This window comes from Eschrichtius robustus, chromosome 15, assembly GCF_028021215.1.
Source record: "Eschrichtius robustus isolate mEscRob2 chromosome 15, mEscRob2.pri, whole genome shotgun sequence".
Taxonomy (NCBI): Eukaryota; Metazoa; Chordata; class Mammalia; order Artiodactyla; family Eschrichtiidae; genus Eschrichtius; species Eschrichtius robustus.
This window is the reverse complement of record NC_090838.1, coordinates 36785431-36806497: the sequence shown is the minus strand read 5'-3', so window position 1 is coordinate 36806497 and position 21067 is coordinate 36785431. Positions and strand designations below refer to the sequence as shown.

At 35.3% G+C, this 21067-nt stretch overlaps 1 protein-coding gene and 1 pseudogene across 6 annotated transcripts in view; one reads left to right on the top strand and one right to left on the bottom strand.

Moving 5' to 3' along the window:
• Positions 1-21067, top strand: part of PREPL (prolyl endopeptidase like) — a 62451-nt gene that overhangs the window by 33888 nt on the left and 7496 nt on the right. For 4 of the 6 annotated variants that reach the window (XM_068563879.1, XM_068563882.1, XM_068563881.1 and 1 more), the window contains 9 exons: positions 1057-1179; positions 2425-2491; positions 3069-3275; positions 4482-4617; positions 9741-9957; positions 10577-10762; positions 14737-14934; positions 17274-17449; positions 20198-20414. In XM_068563879.1, the coding sequence (XP_068419980.1) occupies positions 1057-1179; positions 2425-2491; positions 3069-3275; positions 4482-4617; positions 9741-9957; positions 10577-10762; positions 14737-14934; positions 17274-17449; positions 20198-20414 (1527 nt within the window). The remainder of the gene's footprint in view (positions 1-1056; positions 1180-2424; positions 2492-3068; positions 3276-4481; positions 4618-9740; positions 9958-10576; positions 10763-14736; positions 14935-17273; positions 17450-20197; positions 20415-21067) is intronic. The other 2 variants (XM_068563884.1, XM_068563883.1) reach the window with 1 other exon arrangement.
• Positions 18615-19808, bottom strand: LOC137778106 (sorting nexin-6 pseudogene; annotated as a pseudogene).

The window sequence follows — 21067 nt, the reverse complement described above, 5'->3', positions numbered from 1 at the left end:
ATAAAACTATATTTATAGCTTACATTCTCTACACTGTTGGTAAAGTATCATGGATACCCTTGTGCAATAAATATTTACCAGCTGTTGCAGGTCCTAACCAAAGGCTTAGTGCTCTCTCTGGCACAAATCACTACAGTTGTCATCTTTGGCAGAAAGCTGACATATAAAATCTTGGCTAGAATTATTTTCCTTAAGCAAGAGAAACCTGTGGAATGTTGAATTATTCAACCCTTTTTTTTATTTGACAACTGAGGTTTTGCCTTATCCAAATTTTAATAATTCATATGATATTTATATGCTCACCAGAGATCAACTTAAGCTGTTAGCTTATTAGATACTCCTAATAAGACACTGAGTGCTTTATTTAGCTTTCACCTATATCTCTACTTGTTAATTTTCCATTATTTTTCCTTTTTGAGGATGAGTATATCATTTTTTTTAACCTCAAAGAGAAGCTCTGTTTTATAAAGCATTATTTTGCCTTTTGAGCTAATAAACAGTTCTATTCGGAGGATTCCTTATCTCCACGAGAAGAAAATTATGGCTAATGAAGATATAAGTACGAAAAACTTCTTATCATAACTCTTGCTGTGAATAAAATAATAGTGAACGTAATGATGATGTCTTCCTCTCCCTTTGACGTTTTCCCCTTTTTAGGAGGTATTTCAGTACTTTATAAAACTCTGTAGACTTCTACTTCTCACACCTGGCTATTAAATATGTAAATGTTCATAGGACTTCCTTTACTTCTTTCTCATAGTATTTCTGAAGACTTTCCAACGCTTCTTAGTACTACTGCATCCTAAGGACTTATCCATTTAAATTAATAGTATAGTCATCAAGTATCCACCTTGTTTACATTTTTAAATGAAAAAGAGGAAATAATTTATTGAGCTTATGAAACAACATTTAAGATCTGTGAAATGCATATTATTTCATAGGTATACACCTAACATTGTAGTACTTGAATGAAAAGGAAATAATAATTACCTTTAAAAAGCAAAGGTTTTCTCCCTAGTCGAAATATTATGGTCATACTAATAAAACTTTTTCCAGGATTTCTTGCCTATTAAACAAGAAAACGAAAAATCCCTTTCAGAAAACATGGATGCATTTGAAAAAGTGAGAACAAAATTAGAAACACAGCCACAAGAAGAATACGAAATCATCAATGCAGAGGTAGGATATGTTATATATATTTTTTTAATATGATATTACCAGTCAGGATACAAATAAAATACCTTGTGATTTATAAACATAATCCCACATCAAAATTAGACTGCTTTTGGCCTTTAAAATATGCTGAAAAACTTAAAGAACAAAGAGTAAGCTGAGTATGGTCCTTTAAATAAGTTATAAAGATCAAAGCCAAGATGAATTTCCAAGCATATAATGTTAATTCTGGTTTTTGGAAAAAATCAATTCTGTTTTTAAATTTTTTAAATACTCCCAGGAGAAGTTCAAATGAAACTAACTCATAATGTTTTATTACTTGAAAAGTATTTGATTGTTCTATCTGTACTTTTTTTAATAAAAGAAAATTCACTTTAAATAGTATAATACCATGAAATCCAAGTATTTGCTTGACTGTTTTGTGGTTACCACAGTCATAAATATTCAGTTGAAACAGATTGAACATGCATGTTGAAAATTTTTCGATAAGATTGGAAAACAGAACCACAGCTTATGAATGAAAATTACGTATGTAGTAGAATGGAAATAGCAATAGGTTAAGAATGAGGAATTCCAGATTCAAATTGTGCCACTAACTAGCAAGTAGTAATTGTCTTAAGCTACCTGAAATCATATCAATCAGTTGCATTTAATATGTAAGAATTAGACAAGAGCATGATTCATATATTGGTAATAGTCTTTCAATCTTAAATTGTCTATATCTGTCACCCTCACAGAGGGTGAGATGCTTTGTGTAAAATCATATCAAACCGTGGACAATTGGCAGTGACAGCATATTTTAAAGGAAAGACTCTCAGAAAGTAATTGACTGGGTTTTCAGACTAGTCTAAGTCACAGTTTCCGCATCTGCATCATTTTGGATTATCTTAAAGATGCCACTTGATCTCTGTTAGTTGTCAAACGTTCCAGAAGTAAAGCTAAAATGGTTTGTACAGTCATAACTGACGTAGGTTTCGTTAATGCCTTCTCTTTGTTGCCTCTTACATTTATGTATTAGAAACTCCTGCAGTGATTGATTGTAAACATATGAAAACCATATCTTAATCACTATGTTGTAAAAAGTGATTCATTTTGTATTTTTTATATGTTCATTCATAGACTGCAACACGTCTGCTTATAAAAGATCTCATTTCTTCATCTTGACTAGTCAGATCACTAAACAATTAAATTGTTTTTAAATTATTGAATAAATTGTAATTAAATAAACCATTTGTTTCTTTTCATTGTCAGATTAAACATGGTGGTTTTGTTTATTATCAAGAGGGCTGCTGTTTGGTTCGTTCCAAAGATGAAGAAGGTACAAAACAGTTTTTCCTTGTAAGAAATACCTGATTTTTCAGGTTTTACATTTTTCATTGGAAATTTGATATTGATTTTTCAAAAGTATAGAAAATATCTGTTTTCAATTTCTGATTTTTTTCTCTATTTTTAAATGAGTAGTTTTTTAATTTCTGGGTTTGCCTAAGATATAATTAACAGCTACATTCAAAAGCTTTGGCAGAGAGAATGGAGGTGGGAACCAGCATTTTTTGAGCATCTACCAAATCCTGGATACTGTGCAAGGCACTATGTAGACTATTCAGGGTCACTTACGTTTTCTTACTTTTCTGGGTTCTATATGGTCTACAAATATTAGACTATAACTATCAAGTAACATTACATAGGTTGATGCATTGAATAATATTGAATAGCGTAGGGTAGTATTAAATACTAATGCCATTTTCTGTACACGTCAAACTGCTGTCAGTGTTCGAAGACGCCAAAATGTAGCCTCTTACAAAAGGGGAATGCTAGTTTAAAACATTGAAATACAGTTTAAAATTTTTTGAAGTATATTTTGTGGAATTATCTCCTTTATCCTTTCCTTTATGCAGCAGACAATGATAATTATGAAGTTTTGTTCAATTTGGAGGAACTTAAATTAGAGCAACCCTTCATTGATTGTATCAGAGTTGCTCCTGATGAAAAATATGTGGCTGCCAAGATAAGAACTGAAGATTCTGAAGCATCTACCTGTGTAGTTGTGAAGCTCAGTGATCAACCTGTAATGGAAGCTTCTTTCCCAAATGTGTCCAGTTTTGGTAAGCCACCAACCAAAACAGTCTTCTACATTGAAAAGGCAACAGTAAAGAGAATTGTCCACACTTTGCAAACATTTTTACTTGCTCACGTGAGTGAATGAGAAGATGAATGCCTGATCTGTTTATCCCTGTGGACTCCATACCTTCCTCTGTGCCTCTTATTCAGGAGACCTTCCCTTCTTTAGTTAAATATCCAAATTCATGTTCATGTTTTTAAAAGTATTGTAATCAGAGTCCAGGTTGTACAGTGTATGTTAATATATCAGTAATTCTTTGCTATTATTTAGAGTACATTTTCACATAAAAATTGTCTCTTAATATTTTATTCAACTTTAAGCTTGGGTATGATTTTTTCATTTCACATCATCTTGTTGAGCCATTATAGCGCATTGCCCAGGGTCACTACCAAGGAACTCTGGAACACGATGAACTAACTTATTCAATAAAAGCTATGATATTTTTACCAGTAGAACCAACTTTAAATTTTATCATTTATCACTGAGTGATATATATGTTTATACTTTATCCTCCATTTTCATTTTCTGCCATATATTTCCCCATTGTTTAATAACAATGCTTTTGCAGTGAATAGAAATTATACCGTATCTAATTGATTCTAAGGCATACCTCGTGTACACTTTAACCTCTCTAAAATCAGAATGCATACTATACAATAATGTCTTACAGTCGCTGTCAGCCAGGTGGCAGTCATGATGTAATTGTGTGAAAACTTTCATTGACAGCTTCTGGTAAGATCTAGAAAACACCATATTTGGTAGTTTGAGGTATCCTGTGGCTTGAAAACAGACAGAAAACATTTAGGCATGAGAGAAAATGGTCCAAAATTTCCTCAGATTTAGAGGTTGTAGATTTAAACATAATTCATCTCCTGAAAGCAAATGTGACTTTACCAAAGTCTTTCTTAAATATTGAATATTCATCTCTTATTTAGAAACTTGAGTACCCTGAGACTAATAACTACTTGAAAACTTAGAATTGATGTAGTAGTATCTTATTCTCTGGAAATATCTGTGGCTTATAAATAACAGGGTTAGACATAGTCAAACCTATGTTAGATTTAGATTTCCAGGGATAAACTTGCACATCTCTTCTATTTGGCACTCAAAATTAGAATGCACTGTGCCTTTTTTTTTTTTAAACTGTAAGTAGGTGGATATATATAATTCTTTAATTATTTTCTTTTAGAATGGGTAAAGGATGAAGAAGATGAAGATGTTTTATTCTACACCTTCCAGAGGAACCTTCGCTGTCATGATGTATATCGAGCCACTTTTGGTGATAACAGGCGTAATGAACGTTTTTACACAGAAAAAGACCCAAGGTACTAAAACAATACAATTAAGTCTTTTTCTTCAGAGTATTTCTCTAGTTATCTGAAGTGCTGCTCTTGGTTGACTTAAAACGTTGATTTTGGCTGTAATCAGATATAATAAGGCTAAGAGGAGCATAAGCATTCTTTTGTAGGTGGTTTAGATTCAAAATTGGAAATTAGTTATATTCAGACTTCAGAGTGAACACAAATATATCATTAGACTCAAATGCTGAGTTATTAACATTCTCTCTGTACTGACACATGAGAGGAGTTGTTAATCAAACATTTAATATGGTTTCCATGCAGCAGTTATGAATCTCTTGTAAGTCATAACTAGAATAACCATGGTGTCAGTTACACAGAATTCACTATTTATTTCATATAGCTTATCTGAATTTTAAATTGCTTTGCTTTGAACCATGATATACATTGGTCTTTAAATTTTACTTTCCCCAATACTTTGGTAATTCCTCCTTAAAGCTAATTCTTTTTGCTTCAGGACTTATGCCTCATATTACCACTTAACCAGGCTTGGGAGGAAATGATAATAAATTTATCTGGCAAAATCCCTTAACTCTTACCCAGATATACTTTTCCAAATGATTTATGATAAATTATTTCTTAACACCAGGGTCCTGTCACCTTTTACAGTATAATTTGGACAATGTCTGAACAGATTTTGCAAGAGAGAAAAATGATCTTTAACACCAAATCTATGACAGTAAAATTGATACCCAAAACAAGAAAAGTAACCCTTCACTTAATAAAATCTCAGAGCTGACAAGGACCTTAACGAAAATCTTACACAACACCCAGTTTATATAAAGAACTTGAGGTCTGGAGAAATTGTATTATTCCAACCCATAGAACTAACATTCTGGGTTCAGTAATGCTGTCATTGCTTTTTTCTGATGCTGATTGTTTTAATGAGAATTTACTAGAACCAGCTATTCATACGATCCACTACTTTATGTGTCATTTGTCAAGGATATCTTTTGGAGATGACAGTTTAAGCTAGTAATTTATTACATTGTATCAATGACTTACGATTGTGAACCATTTTCCACCTTGTGAATAAAACTCAAAATTGACCCTATGAGCTATACCCTTGAATGAGGTACTTAGTTGCTGTATGTTGTTACTATCCTAAGTTCTAAGATTGAGTTATACATACATTTAAGATTCTTGATTTTTGGCTTCTAGCTTGCTTTTTCTACCCCAAAAAGAATTAACCATAATTAAGTATGTTTAAACCTAGTTTGGCATCTGATCTCTAAAGCACAGATTAGTTTGTCGATTCTGAATACAGTTGACCCTTGAACAACTGGGGGTTAGGGGCACTGACTCCCGTGTGGTTGAAAATCCACCTATAACTTTACAGTTGACCCTCTTTATCCACTGTTCCATATCAGAGTATTCAGCCAACCGCAGATGGTGTGGTAGTGTGGTATGTATTTATTGAGAAAAATCTGTGTATAAGTGGACCCCACCAGTTCAAATCCATGTTGTTCAGGGGTTAACTGTACTTAACAGCCCTAATCCAAAGGGAAGGACCAAGAGGGAAAAGCAGCATACCAGTAGAGAAAATGTAATAAAGGTCTTCGTAGAACTTCGAAGACTGAGCTGTTTTTTTTACTGTGTTTGCTTTGATCCCCAGGTTTCAGTATTCTGCTCTCACAAGTAAGGTTTGCCAAAATTACTTTATAACTTCTTTTTCTAGTTTCTTGAGGTGTGAAGTTTGTTTGGGATTTTTCCTTTTTCTTAATGTAAGTGTTTATTGCTATAAATGCCTCTATTAGAACTGCTTTTGCTACATCCCATAGGTTTTGGTGTGTAGTATTTCCATTTTCATTTACTTCAAGTTTTTTTTTTAATTTCCCTTTTGATTTCTTCTTTGACCCTTTGGTTGTTTAGGAGTGTATTGTTTAATTTCCATATATTTGTGAATTTTCCAGTTTTTTTCCTGTTAAGACTTATTTTGTGACCTAACACATAATCTTTCCTGGAGAATGTTCCAGGTCCACTTGAGAAGAATGGTTTTTTTTATTTTTGCTGCTGTTGGACAGAATGTTCTGTATACGTCTGTTAGATCCATTTGTTCTAAAGTATAGTTCACGTCCACGGTTTCCTTACTGATTTTCTGCCTGAATGATCAATCCATTGTTGAAAGTGGGCTACTAAAGTCCCCTACTATTATTATGTTGTCTATTTTCCTTTCAGATCTGTTAATATTTGCTTAATATATTTGAGGGTTCTGATGTCGAGTGCATATATATTTATGCTTGTTATAAATCTTCTTGATGAATTGACACCTTTGTCATTATGTAGTGGCCTTCTTTATCTCTTGTTAGAGCTTTTGAGTTAAGGTCTATTTTGTCTGATATAAGTATAGCTACCCTTGCTCCCTTTTGGTTTCTACTTGTGTGGAATGTCTTTTTCTTTATTTTGAGCCTATGTATGTCCATGAAATTGAAATGAATCTCTTACTATAGGCAGCATATAGTTAGTTCTTTTTTTATCTGTTTAGCCACTACATGCCTTTTGATTGGAGAATTTAATTCATTTACATTTAGAGTAATTTATAACAGCTAAAGACTTACTAATGCCATCTTTTTCATGTTTTCTAGCTGCTTTGGATCAATAGTTCCCAGTTCTTTCCTACTGTCTTCCTTAATGAATTGATGATTTTCCATAGTGCTATAGTTTGATTCCCTTCTCTTTATATTTTGTGTATCTACTGTAGGTTTTTGCTTGGTAGTTACCACAACTTTACTTCTGTTTCTAAGAAAACTGTTACTTACAGAGCTGCTTGTGTTCTCACTTCCCTGTAACCACATGTCTGCCAGATAATTGACTGAGTAATTTATCTTTTGATTACCTGTGTCATCATTACACATAAATAAGTAGATAAAAATAGCAAAGGAAGTGTTGAAGATAAAGAGCAAAATAGGGCAGGGGATTTGCCTTACAACAATATATTAAAACATGTGAAAGCACAACAGTTAAAATAATACAAATTGACAGACCAATAAAAGAGACCAGAATAGATAACCCTAAAACACACCCTAGAATGTAAATATTGAATATTTGGACGAAAACAATTTTCATCACTTCGTACATCAGCATACATTCCTAAAAGATTTAAAGGATCTATTGGTAAAAATAAAACCATCAAAAAAAACCCTAGGTGAAAATATATGTATTTCACTCAGCTTGGTTGAAATATTTCCAGAGCATAAAATCAGTAGAAGAAATTACAAGGGGTAGTACCAATATTCTTGATTATCTAAAATATTAGACTCTTATGTCAGAAACTATTGTAAACAAATAAAATCCATATGACAAAATGGGGGAAAGTATTTTCAACAAAAGGACAAGTTAATGTCCTTAATTTATAAAGAGATGGTTATAGACCAATAATTTAAACTACATCACCAAGTTTAAAATGGACACATTGCAAAGAAATAAAATTGACAAACATGGTAATGTAGTCCAATACAAAAGGAATTTTACCAAAATGCTTATCTCTGGGGAGTGGAATTCAGGGTTATCAGCCTTCTTTATATTCTTCATATTTTCAGTGTGAATTACTTTTGTAATAAGGAAACATGTAGGTAGAATATTTAAAGGCATCCAGTGTGTCAATATGAATTAGTGTAATGCTCTTGGGATAATATTTGATTATATTGATCAAGAGTCATAAAAATACTTAATCACTAAAACAGTATTTCTGTTACTAAGAATCTATCCTAAGGAAATGATTATAAAAGTTAGGAAGAGGGACTTCCCTGGTGGCACAGTGGTTAAGACTCTGCACTCCCAATGCAGGGGGCCCAGGTTCGTTCCCTGGTTGGGGAGCTAGGTCCCACATGCATGCCGCAGCTGGGAGTTCGCATGCCACAACTAAGGAGGCGGCAAGCCTCAGCTGAGGAGCCCACCTGCTGCAGCTAGGGAGCACACATGCCACAACTAAAGGAGCCAGTGAGGCGCAACTAAGGAGCCCACTGGCTGCAACTAAGACCCAGCACAACCAGATTAATTAATTATTTTTTTTTAAAGTTAGGGAGAGGGAAACTATCTTCATGACATATTCCGTTTTATATTTATTACAATGAAACATTAAAATCTACATTTTTAAGAATTATGATATTCAACTCAATAGAATATTAGGTAGCCGTTAAAAATAATGATCACAGACTGTGTAACTAATGTAGGGGAAGATGATAATATGTGTAAGAAGAAATGCAGGGACTTCCTTGGCAGTCCAGTGCTTAAGACTCTGCACTTCCACTGCAGGGGGCGCAGGTTCTATCCCTGGTTGGGGAACTGAGATCCCATGTGCTGCACAGCGCAGCCAATTTAAAAAAAAAAAAAACAAACCTAAATGCAGAATCCAGAATTGCATCTATATTTTTTAAATAACTACATCTATTTAAAGACATGTATAAATAATATTAAGCCTTAGAAGGAAAAATAGAAAAATTAAAATAGTTAATTTTAAAAATGTGTTAGGTTAGTGAGATTGTGAGGGTTTTTCTTCCTGTTGTTTGTTTTGTTGTAAAAACTAGGAGAATAGGAAAAAGGATATCCAACATGCACAGAGAAGAAAAACAAAGGAAACTCTGTGTCCCTTTTCTTCCCTACAGTTACATATCTCCTCTAGGAAGTTTATTTCCTCTTCTCAGGAAAAAGCCCTATAATCTATTAATGTGATTGAGAGTTAGATGATGTCTGTAGTTTACCCTGAAATGCATTTTTAAAAAAAAGATGGATTGATAGATACATAGATATGCGATAAAGACAGTATAACAAAATGTTAGCCATGATTGAATCTTAGTGGTAGGTATATCGGTATTTACCTTACATTTCTTTCATCTTTACTGTATGTTTGAAAATTTTTTATTATAAAATATTAGAGAAAAATTATTTTGAATGCCTTTGGGGAGGAAATGAGAAATATAATAGCCAGTTTTTATAAGCAGTATTCACTAAGGAGTTTTTATTTTCTATCTACATTATAAATTAATATATATACTGAACACCAGTGAGATATTGTCATTAATAGGATAGCCTGCATTTGAAATTTATTGGGTTTTCGTATCTCTCTCTCCCTCTCTCTTTCTTCTGTGCAGCTTTTTTGTTTTCCTTTATCTTACAAAAGACAGTCGTTTTCTCACCATGAATATTATGAACAAGACCACTTCAGAGGTGTGGTTGATAGATGGCATGAGCCCTTGGGACCCACCAGTACTTATCCAGAAGCGAATACACGGGGTCCTTTACTACGTAGAACACAGAGATGATGAATTATACATTCTCACTAATGTTGGCGAGCCTACAGAATTCAAGGTAAATCCTGTATTCTCCTGGTCCCCATTTAGGCTCTTAGGGAGTGTTACACTAACATCAACATTTCTTGCTCTAAGAGTTTATTGTTTTGTAAACTTTGGGTATTGTAAAAACTAATGCTACCTTCCTGTGTATAACCAATCCCATTTCTCTTCCCTTAGAGCTAATACCTCTTCATATTTTAATTGTACCTAAAAAGGTTAGTAAATGAAAACATACTCTATCCTAAATATATAGTTATCAAAGCCAAACTTAGTGGCTTAACAAACTTTTATAAGCTCATGATTTTGTGAGTCAGTAGTTTGGACTGATCTCAGGCAGTTCTTTTACTGGTCTCGGCTCGGCTCATTGACGGTTCCACAGTCAACTGGCTGTACTCTCACTCAGATGTCCATTGGTTGACCAGTCAGCTAAGCACTGGGCTATACCCACCCAGCAGGCTAGCCTGGGCTCATTCATACGGTGATGTTCACACTTCAGCCCTGATGCAGAGTTAGTTCCTTCAGCTCTTCATAAAACAGTGAAGACTAGTGTGGTCTAGTTTTCAGTGGTTTCATCTCTGGATGCTGTAGTAATCATGTTCTGGTACCTAGATCTCTTCTAATTTTGTTCCACACAGCTAATGAGAACAGCAGCTGATACCCCTGCTATTATGAATTGGGATTTATTTTTCACAATGAAGAGAAATACCAAAGTTGTAGACTTGGACATGTTTAAGGATCACTGTGTTCTATTCCTGAAGCATAGCAATCTACTTTATGTTAATGTGATTGGTCTGGCTGACGATTCAGTTCGGTCTCTAAAGGTATGTTTAATTTTCAAAAGATAATACGTTAGTCAAAATACATGCAGTTTATTAACAGAACATCAAATTTTGAATAATACCAATACACTTTTTCTTAAAAGGAAATTAATTTAAATGGAATTTAGCATATTGGGTCTTTATCAGGTTTAGGAGGTTTGTTTTAGAATTACTTAGAGGACCTTCCTTTTTGTGCACTTTTACTTAAAAATACTGTCTTACAGCATGAATTTGAGAAGTAAGGTGCCATTGTATTTCTCTTTCTGCATATCTCTATATCACATATCTCTACAACTTTAGATATAGTAATAACTCAGGCCAACTTGGCAGCTGGTGCCTAACCACTGCCTCCTGTTCCCATCCCACACCTCCAGTGGGGATAGTAGTCATGCCCACTGTGTTTCTGCTACTATGTTTCTGCCACTGCATTCTCATGTCTTCATCATCTCTTTGCCAATTTTATTGCTAAAACTGGTGAACGGTAACGTTATTGCCCAGTTTTAAAGCAGCATTAATATGTGACTTTAGATAGCATGCACTGAAGGGAAGAAGAGAGGCCTCTGTTTTGCTTGATATGGAAAGAGTTGTGTGACCAGCAAACAGAGCACTTGTACGTCCCCATCTGTACTATTATCACAATTTTTGTTAAAATGCAATTCCAGTAAATTCACTGGATGTTTATCAAATTTCTATGTGCAAAGTACTGTATTGGGCACTCTGGAATGGAAAGATAGTAGGACAAAATATCTGGCCTTAAGGAGAATACAGTTTATCATGAGATTAGACTAGCACACAAAGATCAAGTATAAGGTGGGTTTAAATAAGTGGGATCAGAAACATAAAATGTGCTGTGAGGCCCAAAGGAAAGGAAGAGGGCCCAGGAAAGCTTTGAGGGGAAGTAGAATTTGAGATAAACCGAAGAGGATAGACAGGATTTTGATGGGTGGGGAAGGGAATGGTATTCTAGGCTGAGAAAGTCCATCAAATGAAGCTCTAAGCTGGAGAAGTTCAGAAAATGTTCAGGAAACTGCTAATAATTCATTTTTATTGAAGCAGAATAAATTTCTAGGGGATGAAGCTATGATTTGACATCCTTTGACTGTCAAGGTGGTGAATTTATGCGTAAATTATGAAGAGGGGAACATGTGAAGTCTGCGGGCAGGGGAATAATTTGAGGAGTCAAGCTGTACTTCATGAGGTTATCTGGCAGCCATGTTAAGAGTACACCAAAGCACCAAGAGATAAGGGGCATAGAGGTTAGTTTTGAGATTGTTACAGTGGTATAAATAAGAAATAACTAGGGCCTAAATAAAACAACCAAAATTTTCCATCTACTTCATGAAATCAAATTATCAAATGTAATGTCCAGTGCCTTAGAAGGCTATATAAATGTCCTAAAACAAAAATGGTGATTCTTATCTCCAGCAATTTCTTACTGCTTTCATCTACTGAATTCAGAGTGTGTCTTTTCACTTGCTAATTGATGCCGAATTCAGACATCTTCAATCCAGAAACTGGCAGAGCATCTGTTCTTATTGCAGTCTATAGGAATAGGGATGGGAGAAAATATATAATTTCTAGCAATGCATTTATTATAACAAAATTCTTGCAGAATTAGGAATGTCATGAGACTTTGCTCTAAGATTTGATTTCTAAGTAAATATGGGCTTTTATATTTTTTGTATTTTTAAGATATGCCTCAGTTTCCATTTTTTTAACTTCCATTAACACAAACATCATGTCTTTCATTTATTCTGTATCCTCTATTTCTTTATTCCTTGACCTTTCCCAGCCTGTAGTACCTATTATGATGTTCTGAGTCATCATCACATGGAATCAAATACTATATTATATACCAGGAGCTAGTTAAAGAGAATTTTATAGATCAGAGCCTTTTTATGAACTGTATAACACTGATTAATATGCACAGCCAGTGGTATATACAAAGGACATCTGTAAGCCATACTGTGAGTGGATTATAAAGTATTTCTGTATGTAACATCTCTGCCCAGTGGGCACTTGACTAAAAGAGCTTTATAAACTCAATCTCAGCAATAGAAAATGTCACGCCCTTGATATATTGCCTCATATCCTTGGTCATCATATCATCAGTATTTCCTGGTGATGTTTTTAGTTATATTATTTGGTTATGATATTTAATTTAAGCAAATTAGGAAGTGCTTTGCTTTGTGCTAACATCAATTCATCTGGAGCAGCCTGCATGCTTGGGCTGATTTTCTTTCAGCATGTATGTCTTAATCATTCTTTTGATGAAATGACTGGTTAGGTGGTAGAATGCTTAAACTAAACCTGTTTCTGTCAAATATCTCAAGGAATATCTGCATATCACCTGGCCAGCTTATAATTCTTCTCAGGCTCTGTTCATTAATATACATAGATGATACGGCAGGCTTATCTCAATAGGAAATGTGGCTGAAGATATCCTTGAGATAGTTAATACTTCTATATCAGCTGGACAAACTTTAGAAAGTCCATAGCCTTGGAACAGTTTTTGTTATGATTAAAACTTTAACCTTGGTCCCATTAGTTTAAGAAATACACCCAAAAGACTTTTTGATTTATTGGAACCATTTAGTCAGAAACTAAGCTTACTAAAAAAAAAAACAAAAAAACTAAGCTTACTACATGAGTCACATGGAAAATGTTTTAAAGTGTCACCAAAGGGGAGAACAACTTGCACCCCTGAGGGCTGAGGAGCCTTGTGCCCTCAATCTGAGGCCTCTGTTACAAGGTTAATAGCAATGCTTCTTCCTTTTTTTCCCACTAAGGTCTCAGTTTTTACTCGTTTCACTTTTGCTACCAGATTTCCCAACTTTCATGATTACATTTTTCTTTCTAGTTATGGCTTATATTTAAATAAACAAATTATCCTTGAAAATAGCCCACAATCTGAGGAGAGTAAATTAGGAACTCTTTTAGAGAGACATTGCAAATGTATGTCCCTAGTGTTTCGGGGCAATGGATTCTTTGGATTAATTACAAGGAACTTGTTCTGTGAACATAAGCTCTTTGGCTATAGTTTCTACAGGTTAAATGGTACACTCTTTATGCATACATCCCCCACCTACCCTTTCTGAATAGTGCCCACCAGTGACGTTACTGTGCCAAGACCTCTGATTTTCTAAGGAATTTGCTCTTTCTACAATTACTCAGGGAAAGAAAGGCAATTTTCTTTTAATGTTCTGACTCTCAGTACCATTTCTAACACACTGTCAGCCTGCTTACTAGAGTTCTTTAAAAGGTGTAAGAGGGATGTTAGTGGAAGGCTTGAGGCTGGACCCTGCTGCTCCGAGAGAATAAATTTTGATTTCTTTCCTTTTTTCTTAAAGTTAAGAATCTTAATCGTAATAGCTGTGAGTCTCTCAGAGTGGATGTGCAGGAAAGGTTTTCTTCTGCACAATGGTTACCCTGGGAGCTAAAGTTAAAAACAAATTGTAAATGCTTTAGTGCTGCTGAGCCAGTTTGTAGCCCTGGAATAATAACTGTCATCACTGCTGCTGTCCAGGCAGCAGACTAAGGGCTGCTGGGTAAATGATTAAAAACACATGTGAGAAATTTCATTTTCTATGAGAATAGAGATCTTGGAGATGTCTCTGGGTTCTGGAATTACTACTTGATTTGCTGTTATTCTTAATCATTTTGCTGTTTCATTGCCCAAGTTTATATACCCCCAAAATAAACTTTTTTATTGAAGGAGACTTCATGTAAATCTAGATTCATGATAAACCATTTTCCTGTACTTTTTTTCTTATTTTATTGGTCATTTGCATAGAGTTTTGTTTTTCACTTGAAATATTTTTTGTTGTGCTGAAGTAACCCTTAGATGAGGCATTATGTGATAATGGATAAAAATAAATTTGATGTCCACATCATCTTGTTTGGAGCAGACCCAGAAATTTAATTAATAATACTTAGTGTCTAGATAAAGAGTAAAAATAACTGTTTTATTTCTTCAGCTCCCACCTTGGGCCTGTGGATTCATAATGGATACAAATTCAGACCCAAAGAACTGCCCCTTTCAGCTTTGCTCTCCTATACGCCCCCCTAAATATTACACATATAAGTTTGCAGAAGGCAAACTGTTTGAGGAAACTGGACATGAAGACCCAATCACAAAGACTAGTCGTGTTTTACGTATAGAAGCCAAAAGCAAGGTAAGTCTTTGTGATCCCCACTGTCAGCCTCTGTTTGTTGAAAGGATACTATTTGTCAAGTATTGTGCAATTGCTGGGATTACATTAGCACAGTTTAGTAAAGTGGATCTCACATTCCACAGCAACACCCAAATGATTTTAGGGGGTACGTGGACTTTTTTTTTTAACTTCTGATACGCATGCATTTATTTAAACATGGATTAGAAAATTTATAACCATCATAGCAAGCCCTTGATTTCATGTGTTGTGTATATTTGAATATTAAAAGTTGATTTAAAGAAGGAAATAATCAAAGTTTCTGTGTAGTTATGACAAAAATTATGAAGGTAGTAAGCAATTGACTAGAGTGAACTAGACTAATATAGACTCCCTGCCCTCATGGAGATTAAATCTAGTGGGGAAGATGCTAGATTTTGAAGAAGTAATTACTAATGTACTGATTGCTGCCAAGGAAGACGTACTGAGTACAGTGGAAACATATGGTAAAGGGACCTTACCTCGTCTGGAGAAATTGGGGAAAGCTTCTCTGAGGAAGTAATGCCTCTAGGATGATCAAGAGTTAAGCTAGAAAAGGGGAAGGAGGATTCTATTTTGTGCAGAGGCTCTGAATTGAGGGAGAAATAATGCATTCAAGAAGTATAAAGGAGAACAGTATGGCCAAAGTCTAGCGTAAAAGAGGGAAGATTGTCCAGGGGCAGTGGGAGGTTGGGGAGGTAGTAAGTAGAGAAGAAAATTTGAGCAAGGGAGGAACAAATTAATACATAAACTGTGGTCTTGAATTTAAGGAATTCTCAGAGCTTAGCACATCATACATCAGATAATTTCGCATGTACTGACAAAGAATGAATCAAAACAGAAACCTTTTTTCCTTGTGAATTTTTTCTTTAATTCATTGACTTTTTAAAAAAATATCTTTAAGCAAAGACTACTTTAATATTATAAAAGCAATACACGCTTATTAGAACAAATGCAAAAATATAGAATGTATAAAGTTTAAATGACTACTTTTCAGTCCTATTTGCTCTACTGCATAGAAATAATCATTGTTAACACATTATCACCGTCCAGATTTTTGGTTTTTGTCAACAAAATACATATGTTTAGGCTTTGTTTTGTTTTACAAAGATGGGATTTATACCAATATCCCAAAATGTTGTAATTATACCCCAAACGGAAAGAACAGTGAAGCTAAGCTCTTGGAGAGCCAAGGGATTCTTCGTACATTAGGGAAGAAGGAAAGCAACCGCTAAAGGGAAGCTGCTATAACTACAGGCATTTCTGCACTGCTGATGAACTCTGGGATTCAGGCCATCACAGGACTTGCTACCATTCTTACCTCTTCCTTTTCATAAGTTTTCAACCAACAAGTTTTTCTCTGCTTGTTTAAGTGAAGTTGGGTAGGAGGCAGGAAGATGAACACAACAAGATTATTTTATAGAAATTAATCTGCATCATTTTATAAGAATGAATCTTACTGAGAAGTGAAAATTCAGTTACGCTGTCATAACGGGTATAATAATGAGAGGAAGAGTTCTTCCTTATTTGATAACACTCTAGTGCCCCAAAGTGAAGTTTTCAAAATGGGAATGAAAAAAATGGGGAGAGTGGCCTGGTTATATTATTTTCCTTATGTAAACTAGTGCTTTTTCATTAGTTTCTGTAAGCAGGGTGAGAACCAACATTTCTACCCTTTTTCTATGAAAGGAAGTCAGTTGAGTGTGAACTATACTGGAGTATAGTTATTTGCCCTAAAAATAATTCAGATGTTAAAATTTGTAAAACTTAAACCGCTTTTAAACATTTTAAAAATAAATAGGTCTTTGAAGAGGATGTGGGTGGGTGTTAGGTCAGTAAGAGATTTCAGGTTTTAATGATTCAGAATTCTGACTATTGAGTACAGAAAATTGAGTTGTTAAAACTTCTTTAATTAGCATATTTGTATATATATTCAAAGATGAGAAATGCCTATACGTAACCGGACGTATAGGAAGAATACCATGCTAGTATGTCTAACCTTGATAGGTATTTTGGCTTGTCCTGAAAGAAAAAAAAATTAGTTATACTGAGTAGTGAAGAACTCTTTAAAGTCACTTTACTGTCCTGAAAAGCTACATTTAATAAACTATTTTCAACCCAGACTCTTGCTGTTCCTTTCTAGTTACTATTATAGGTCAGCAGAGTAGCTGAAAATTAAGGACCCTGAGGGATTTTTAGAGACCGTAACTCTTTTGTCTTAATTAAATGAAGTTGGTGCTCAACATCAATAAGCAGCACATAAAATTGGGGTTAAAACTGTTTGAAAAGACTTCTTTACCTGCATAGTAAATCTGCATTTCCAGGATGGAAAATTAGTGCCAATGACTATTTTCCATAAAACGGATTCTGAGGACTTGCAGAAGAAACCTCTCCTGGTACATGTATATGGAGCTTATGGAATGGATTTGAAAATGAATTTCAGGCCTGAAAGGCGGGTGTTGGTGGACGATGGATGGATATTAGCATATTGTCATGTTCGGTGAGTCAACACATTTTGCCTGGCCTATGAGTACTGGAGTGTTGTCACATGTTCAAAATAACAGTATATTGGGGAGCAGAAGTTTATTTTCTCATTTGTATTGTTGAATTTGTGTATTCTTAAACCTGTGCTAGTAGAACCTGATTCAGTAACATATTAATGCCAAAAGCAAAAGGGTAGATTTTTCGGATTTTACACCAGATTTTTAGGATTTTTAGAAGAGATAAACCGAGCTCTGTACTTTCTTAGTTACATTATTATTTCCATTTAATTCTCCTGAGTTTGGGTTTTTCTAAAATAGCCTCTTAAGCTGGACTCCCTTTTTTCCACTCTAACTTCCATTTTATTTAAGCTGTTTTCAGGACACTATTAGTACTATATGTTTCTGCTTAAAATTCTTTACCACTTCCCCATCTCCACAATAAAAATCCAAATACCTCAGTATAGTATTTAACGTCCTAATGATTTGGCTTATCTTTGTAGTGGCATCTGTCATCACTTCCCAAACATGTCCTGCTCTCCAGCCATGCACATCCTACACATCCAGCCTCGCTACATGCTTTCAAATGACAACCTCTCTCCCCTCTGTGCCTTTGCACATGCTGTGTCTTGATGCCTTCCCTTTCTTTGCCCTTCTGGGAACTCACATTCTTCCTTCAAGACTCAGCTTAGGTATCACCTCCTTAAAGCATTCATGTTCCTGACTCCTATATATACCACCAACCTGACAGGTGGATGTTCTCTCCTCTGGTTCTGGTTCTGTTATAGCAGCAACCACATTGCTTGGTAGCTGTTCTCTTTCCCTGCAAAATTATGACCTCCAGGACAGAGGATTCTACTTGTTTATATTTTTAAGGCCTGCATTTAGCACAATGTCTGGTAAATAGTAAGCAGGCACTCAAAGCATATTTGTTGAGTCCGTTTTTTTTTTTTTTTAAGGAAGATTTATTTTTTTTAACAACTAGTCAAAAAATGATACTGTTTTTCCATATTAGGTACTAGAGTCTTGCAAAGCTGACCATTAGATCTATTATAGATATTATTCTTGTTTAAATTAGATGGTCTTTAAAATCCCTCTCATTTCTAAGATTCTCTATTTTTAAAACTAGAATAAGGTTTCATAACTGACTCATTACTAAATTATGTCACTTAAATTATTAAATCTTTAATATGACACTACCTTTGCATGCTTCAGTTCTAACTCTGCCAGTTCCACTAATTTTTTTCTGAATGCAGCAACTCTTCTTGTCTTAAAATCTCTACATTCTTGTCTTGCAGATACAGATATTTTTTCAAATTTCTGACAGCATAATTGTTGGGACGTTTCATCCTACAGAACATCTTTATTTTTCACTCTTGCTTTATCCAGTGCTTTATTACCATTTTCATAATCCAGTAGTGACCTAGATCTTTGATAGAGGAGATCCTTAGCAGCTTGAGATTCTTCTTAAGTAATATTTTAAAAGGTCAGAAAGTTTGAGGTCCTCATCAGCTGACACTTTTTCTTGTTTTATCAAACAGTTCTGAACCTTTAAGAAAAACTTGCATATATGTGTAGAATTCTGAGTTCCTAAAGCATATAATGAAGAACCAATTCTATTGTAATCATCTGCAGCACTTTTGTGGGATCTCGTCATCCTATCAGATTTAGCAGATGCATCCTTAACTCGGTTGTGATAATCTAAAAGGAATGTTCGTTCATGCTCAAAGAAATCATCTACATCCTTTACGCAAGAAACAACTACTTCATCTGCTGATTTAACCACATTTTTAAAGAAATCTTCAAGTTTCTCTTTTTTATTTTTTCCTCGCACAGTCAAATCTTGATTATATTCCAGGAAGACACAGAAATTTAAATCTTTCCTCAAAATGGGATGTGCTGCCACACAACACAGGAACACTTCATGCACTGCAACGGTCTTCTTGAATATTGCCAAATACTCAGCTTCCAGCTCCTGTTTCATCTTTGTGAATTCTTCCTTTGTCATAGACCCTTCTTCTCCAAGTTTCTGTAGTTTTTCCCTTGAGGCATCAAAACCAGGTCTTGGTGGTGCTTGGAGGGATAATGTAACCTGCATAGTCTTCACTTTCTATGAAGGAATCATGAAGCCAGATAAGTTCCTCGTGTTGTCGAACAACAGAAAACTCATTTTTTTAAAACTTTGGCAATGAACTCTGTGTGTGAACAGTGAATTTTACTTTCTCTCTCTTACTAAGAGCATCAGAAATGTCCACCTGTAGAGCAGCATCACTTTGAAGATCTACATTTATTGCTTTAAGTCCGCGGTCCTCCTCTGAGAGGAAGTCGGGGCCGTCCTGCAGGGTTGGCAGGGCCCGGCGCGCCAGGGGAGAGGATGGAGTGGGGGAGACACAAAGGGAGACATTAGTGCCAGGCCGGTGAGGCCCCCATGCCTGCCCCACGCCTGCCGCCCCCCCACTGTGCGCCCGGGGCTCAGCGCCGCCTTGAATCAATTTTTGATTGTCTGTGTCGGGTTGACAAACTTTTTCTCTGAAGAACAAAATAGTAAACATTTTAGGCTTTGCAGGCCACATATGGTCTCTGTTGCATATTCCTGGTTGATATTTTTTTTCCCAACCTTTAAAAATGTAAAAATCCTTCTTAGCTCAAGGGCCATACAAAAACAGGCCTCTGGGGAGATTTAGCCCGCAGGCTGTACTTTGCTGACCCTGACCTATATATCATTAACATTCTTTCCTCACTAAAACTTTTTTCCCCTTTAATTTCAGGGGAGGTGGTGAGTTAGGCCTCCAGTGGCACGCTGATGGCCGTCTAACTAAAAAACTCAATGGCCTTGCTGACTTAGAGGCTTGCATTAAGACACTTCATGGCCAAGGCTTTTCTCAGCCAAGTCTAACAACCCTGACTGCTTTCAGTGCTGGAGGGGTGCTTGTGGGAGCATTGTGTAATTCTAATCCAGAGCTGCTGAGAGCTGTGACTTTGGAGGTAAGTACTCTGCCTCTACTGTTTACAGAATAGGGAGGCGTGAAGTAATAGATGCTCTAAGAAAAATTTTCTGTTACAGTTTTACCATAGCAGAGGAGTATAACAAAGCTTTTAAATTTTAAGCACAGAATTGTAGCTCTGGGAGAACTTCCCTGACAGTGTTCTTTATTGATTTTTAAGGATTTCCTCTGAAGGATATTAAAGGCTGTTCCCACTGATCATTTTTTATTTGTAAGAACATTTAGAGTTGGTGGAAAAGAGACAAAGCATATACGAAACACCAGATCCAGGAAGTCAGGCCAAGCACACTGACTCTGGAATGTGTGAAATCCTTTGACTCTTATTGCCCATCAACATTTCAGTCCTGGATTTAGGGGCTCTCTATTTTCACATACTCTATTCTTATTAATGGTCTTTAGGAATATTTTCCTATACTTCAATTGAAATATCTTTTCCTGTTCTGAAAAGGCTCTATAGTCTTTTTCTGATGTCCAAAGTTATGAAATTATAGCCGCTCATTTCACCTCCATCTTTCTCCTGCTTCCTGGTTAGTGTAGGGGAGAAAGAAATTTTCCTCTTCCCTCTAGGTTCTTCTGGCTGGTCTCAGAATTAAATTGACATGAGACAGATTAACAGGAGAAAAATCAAACAAA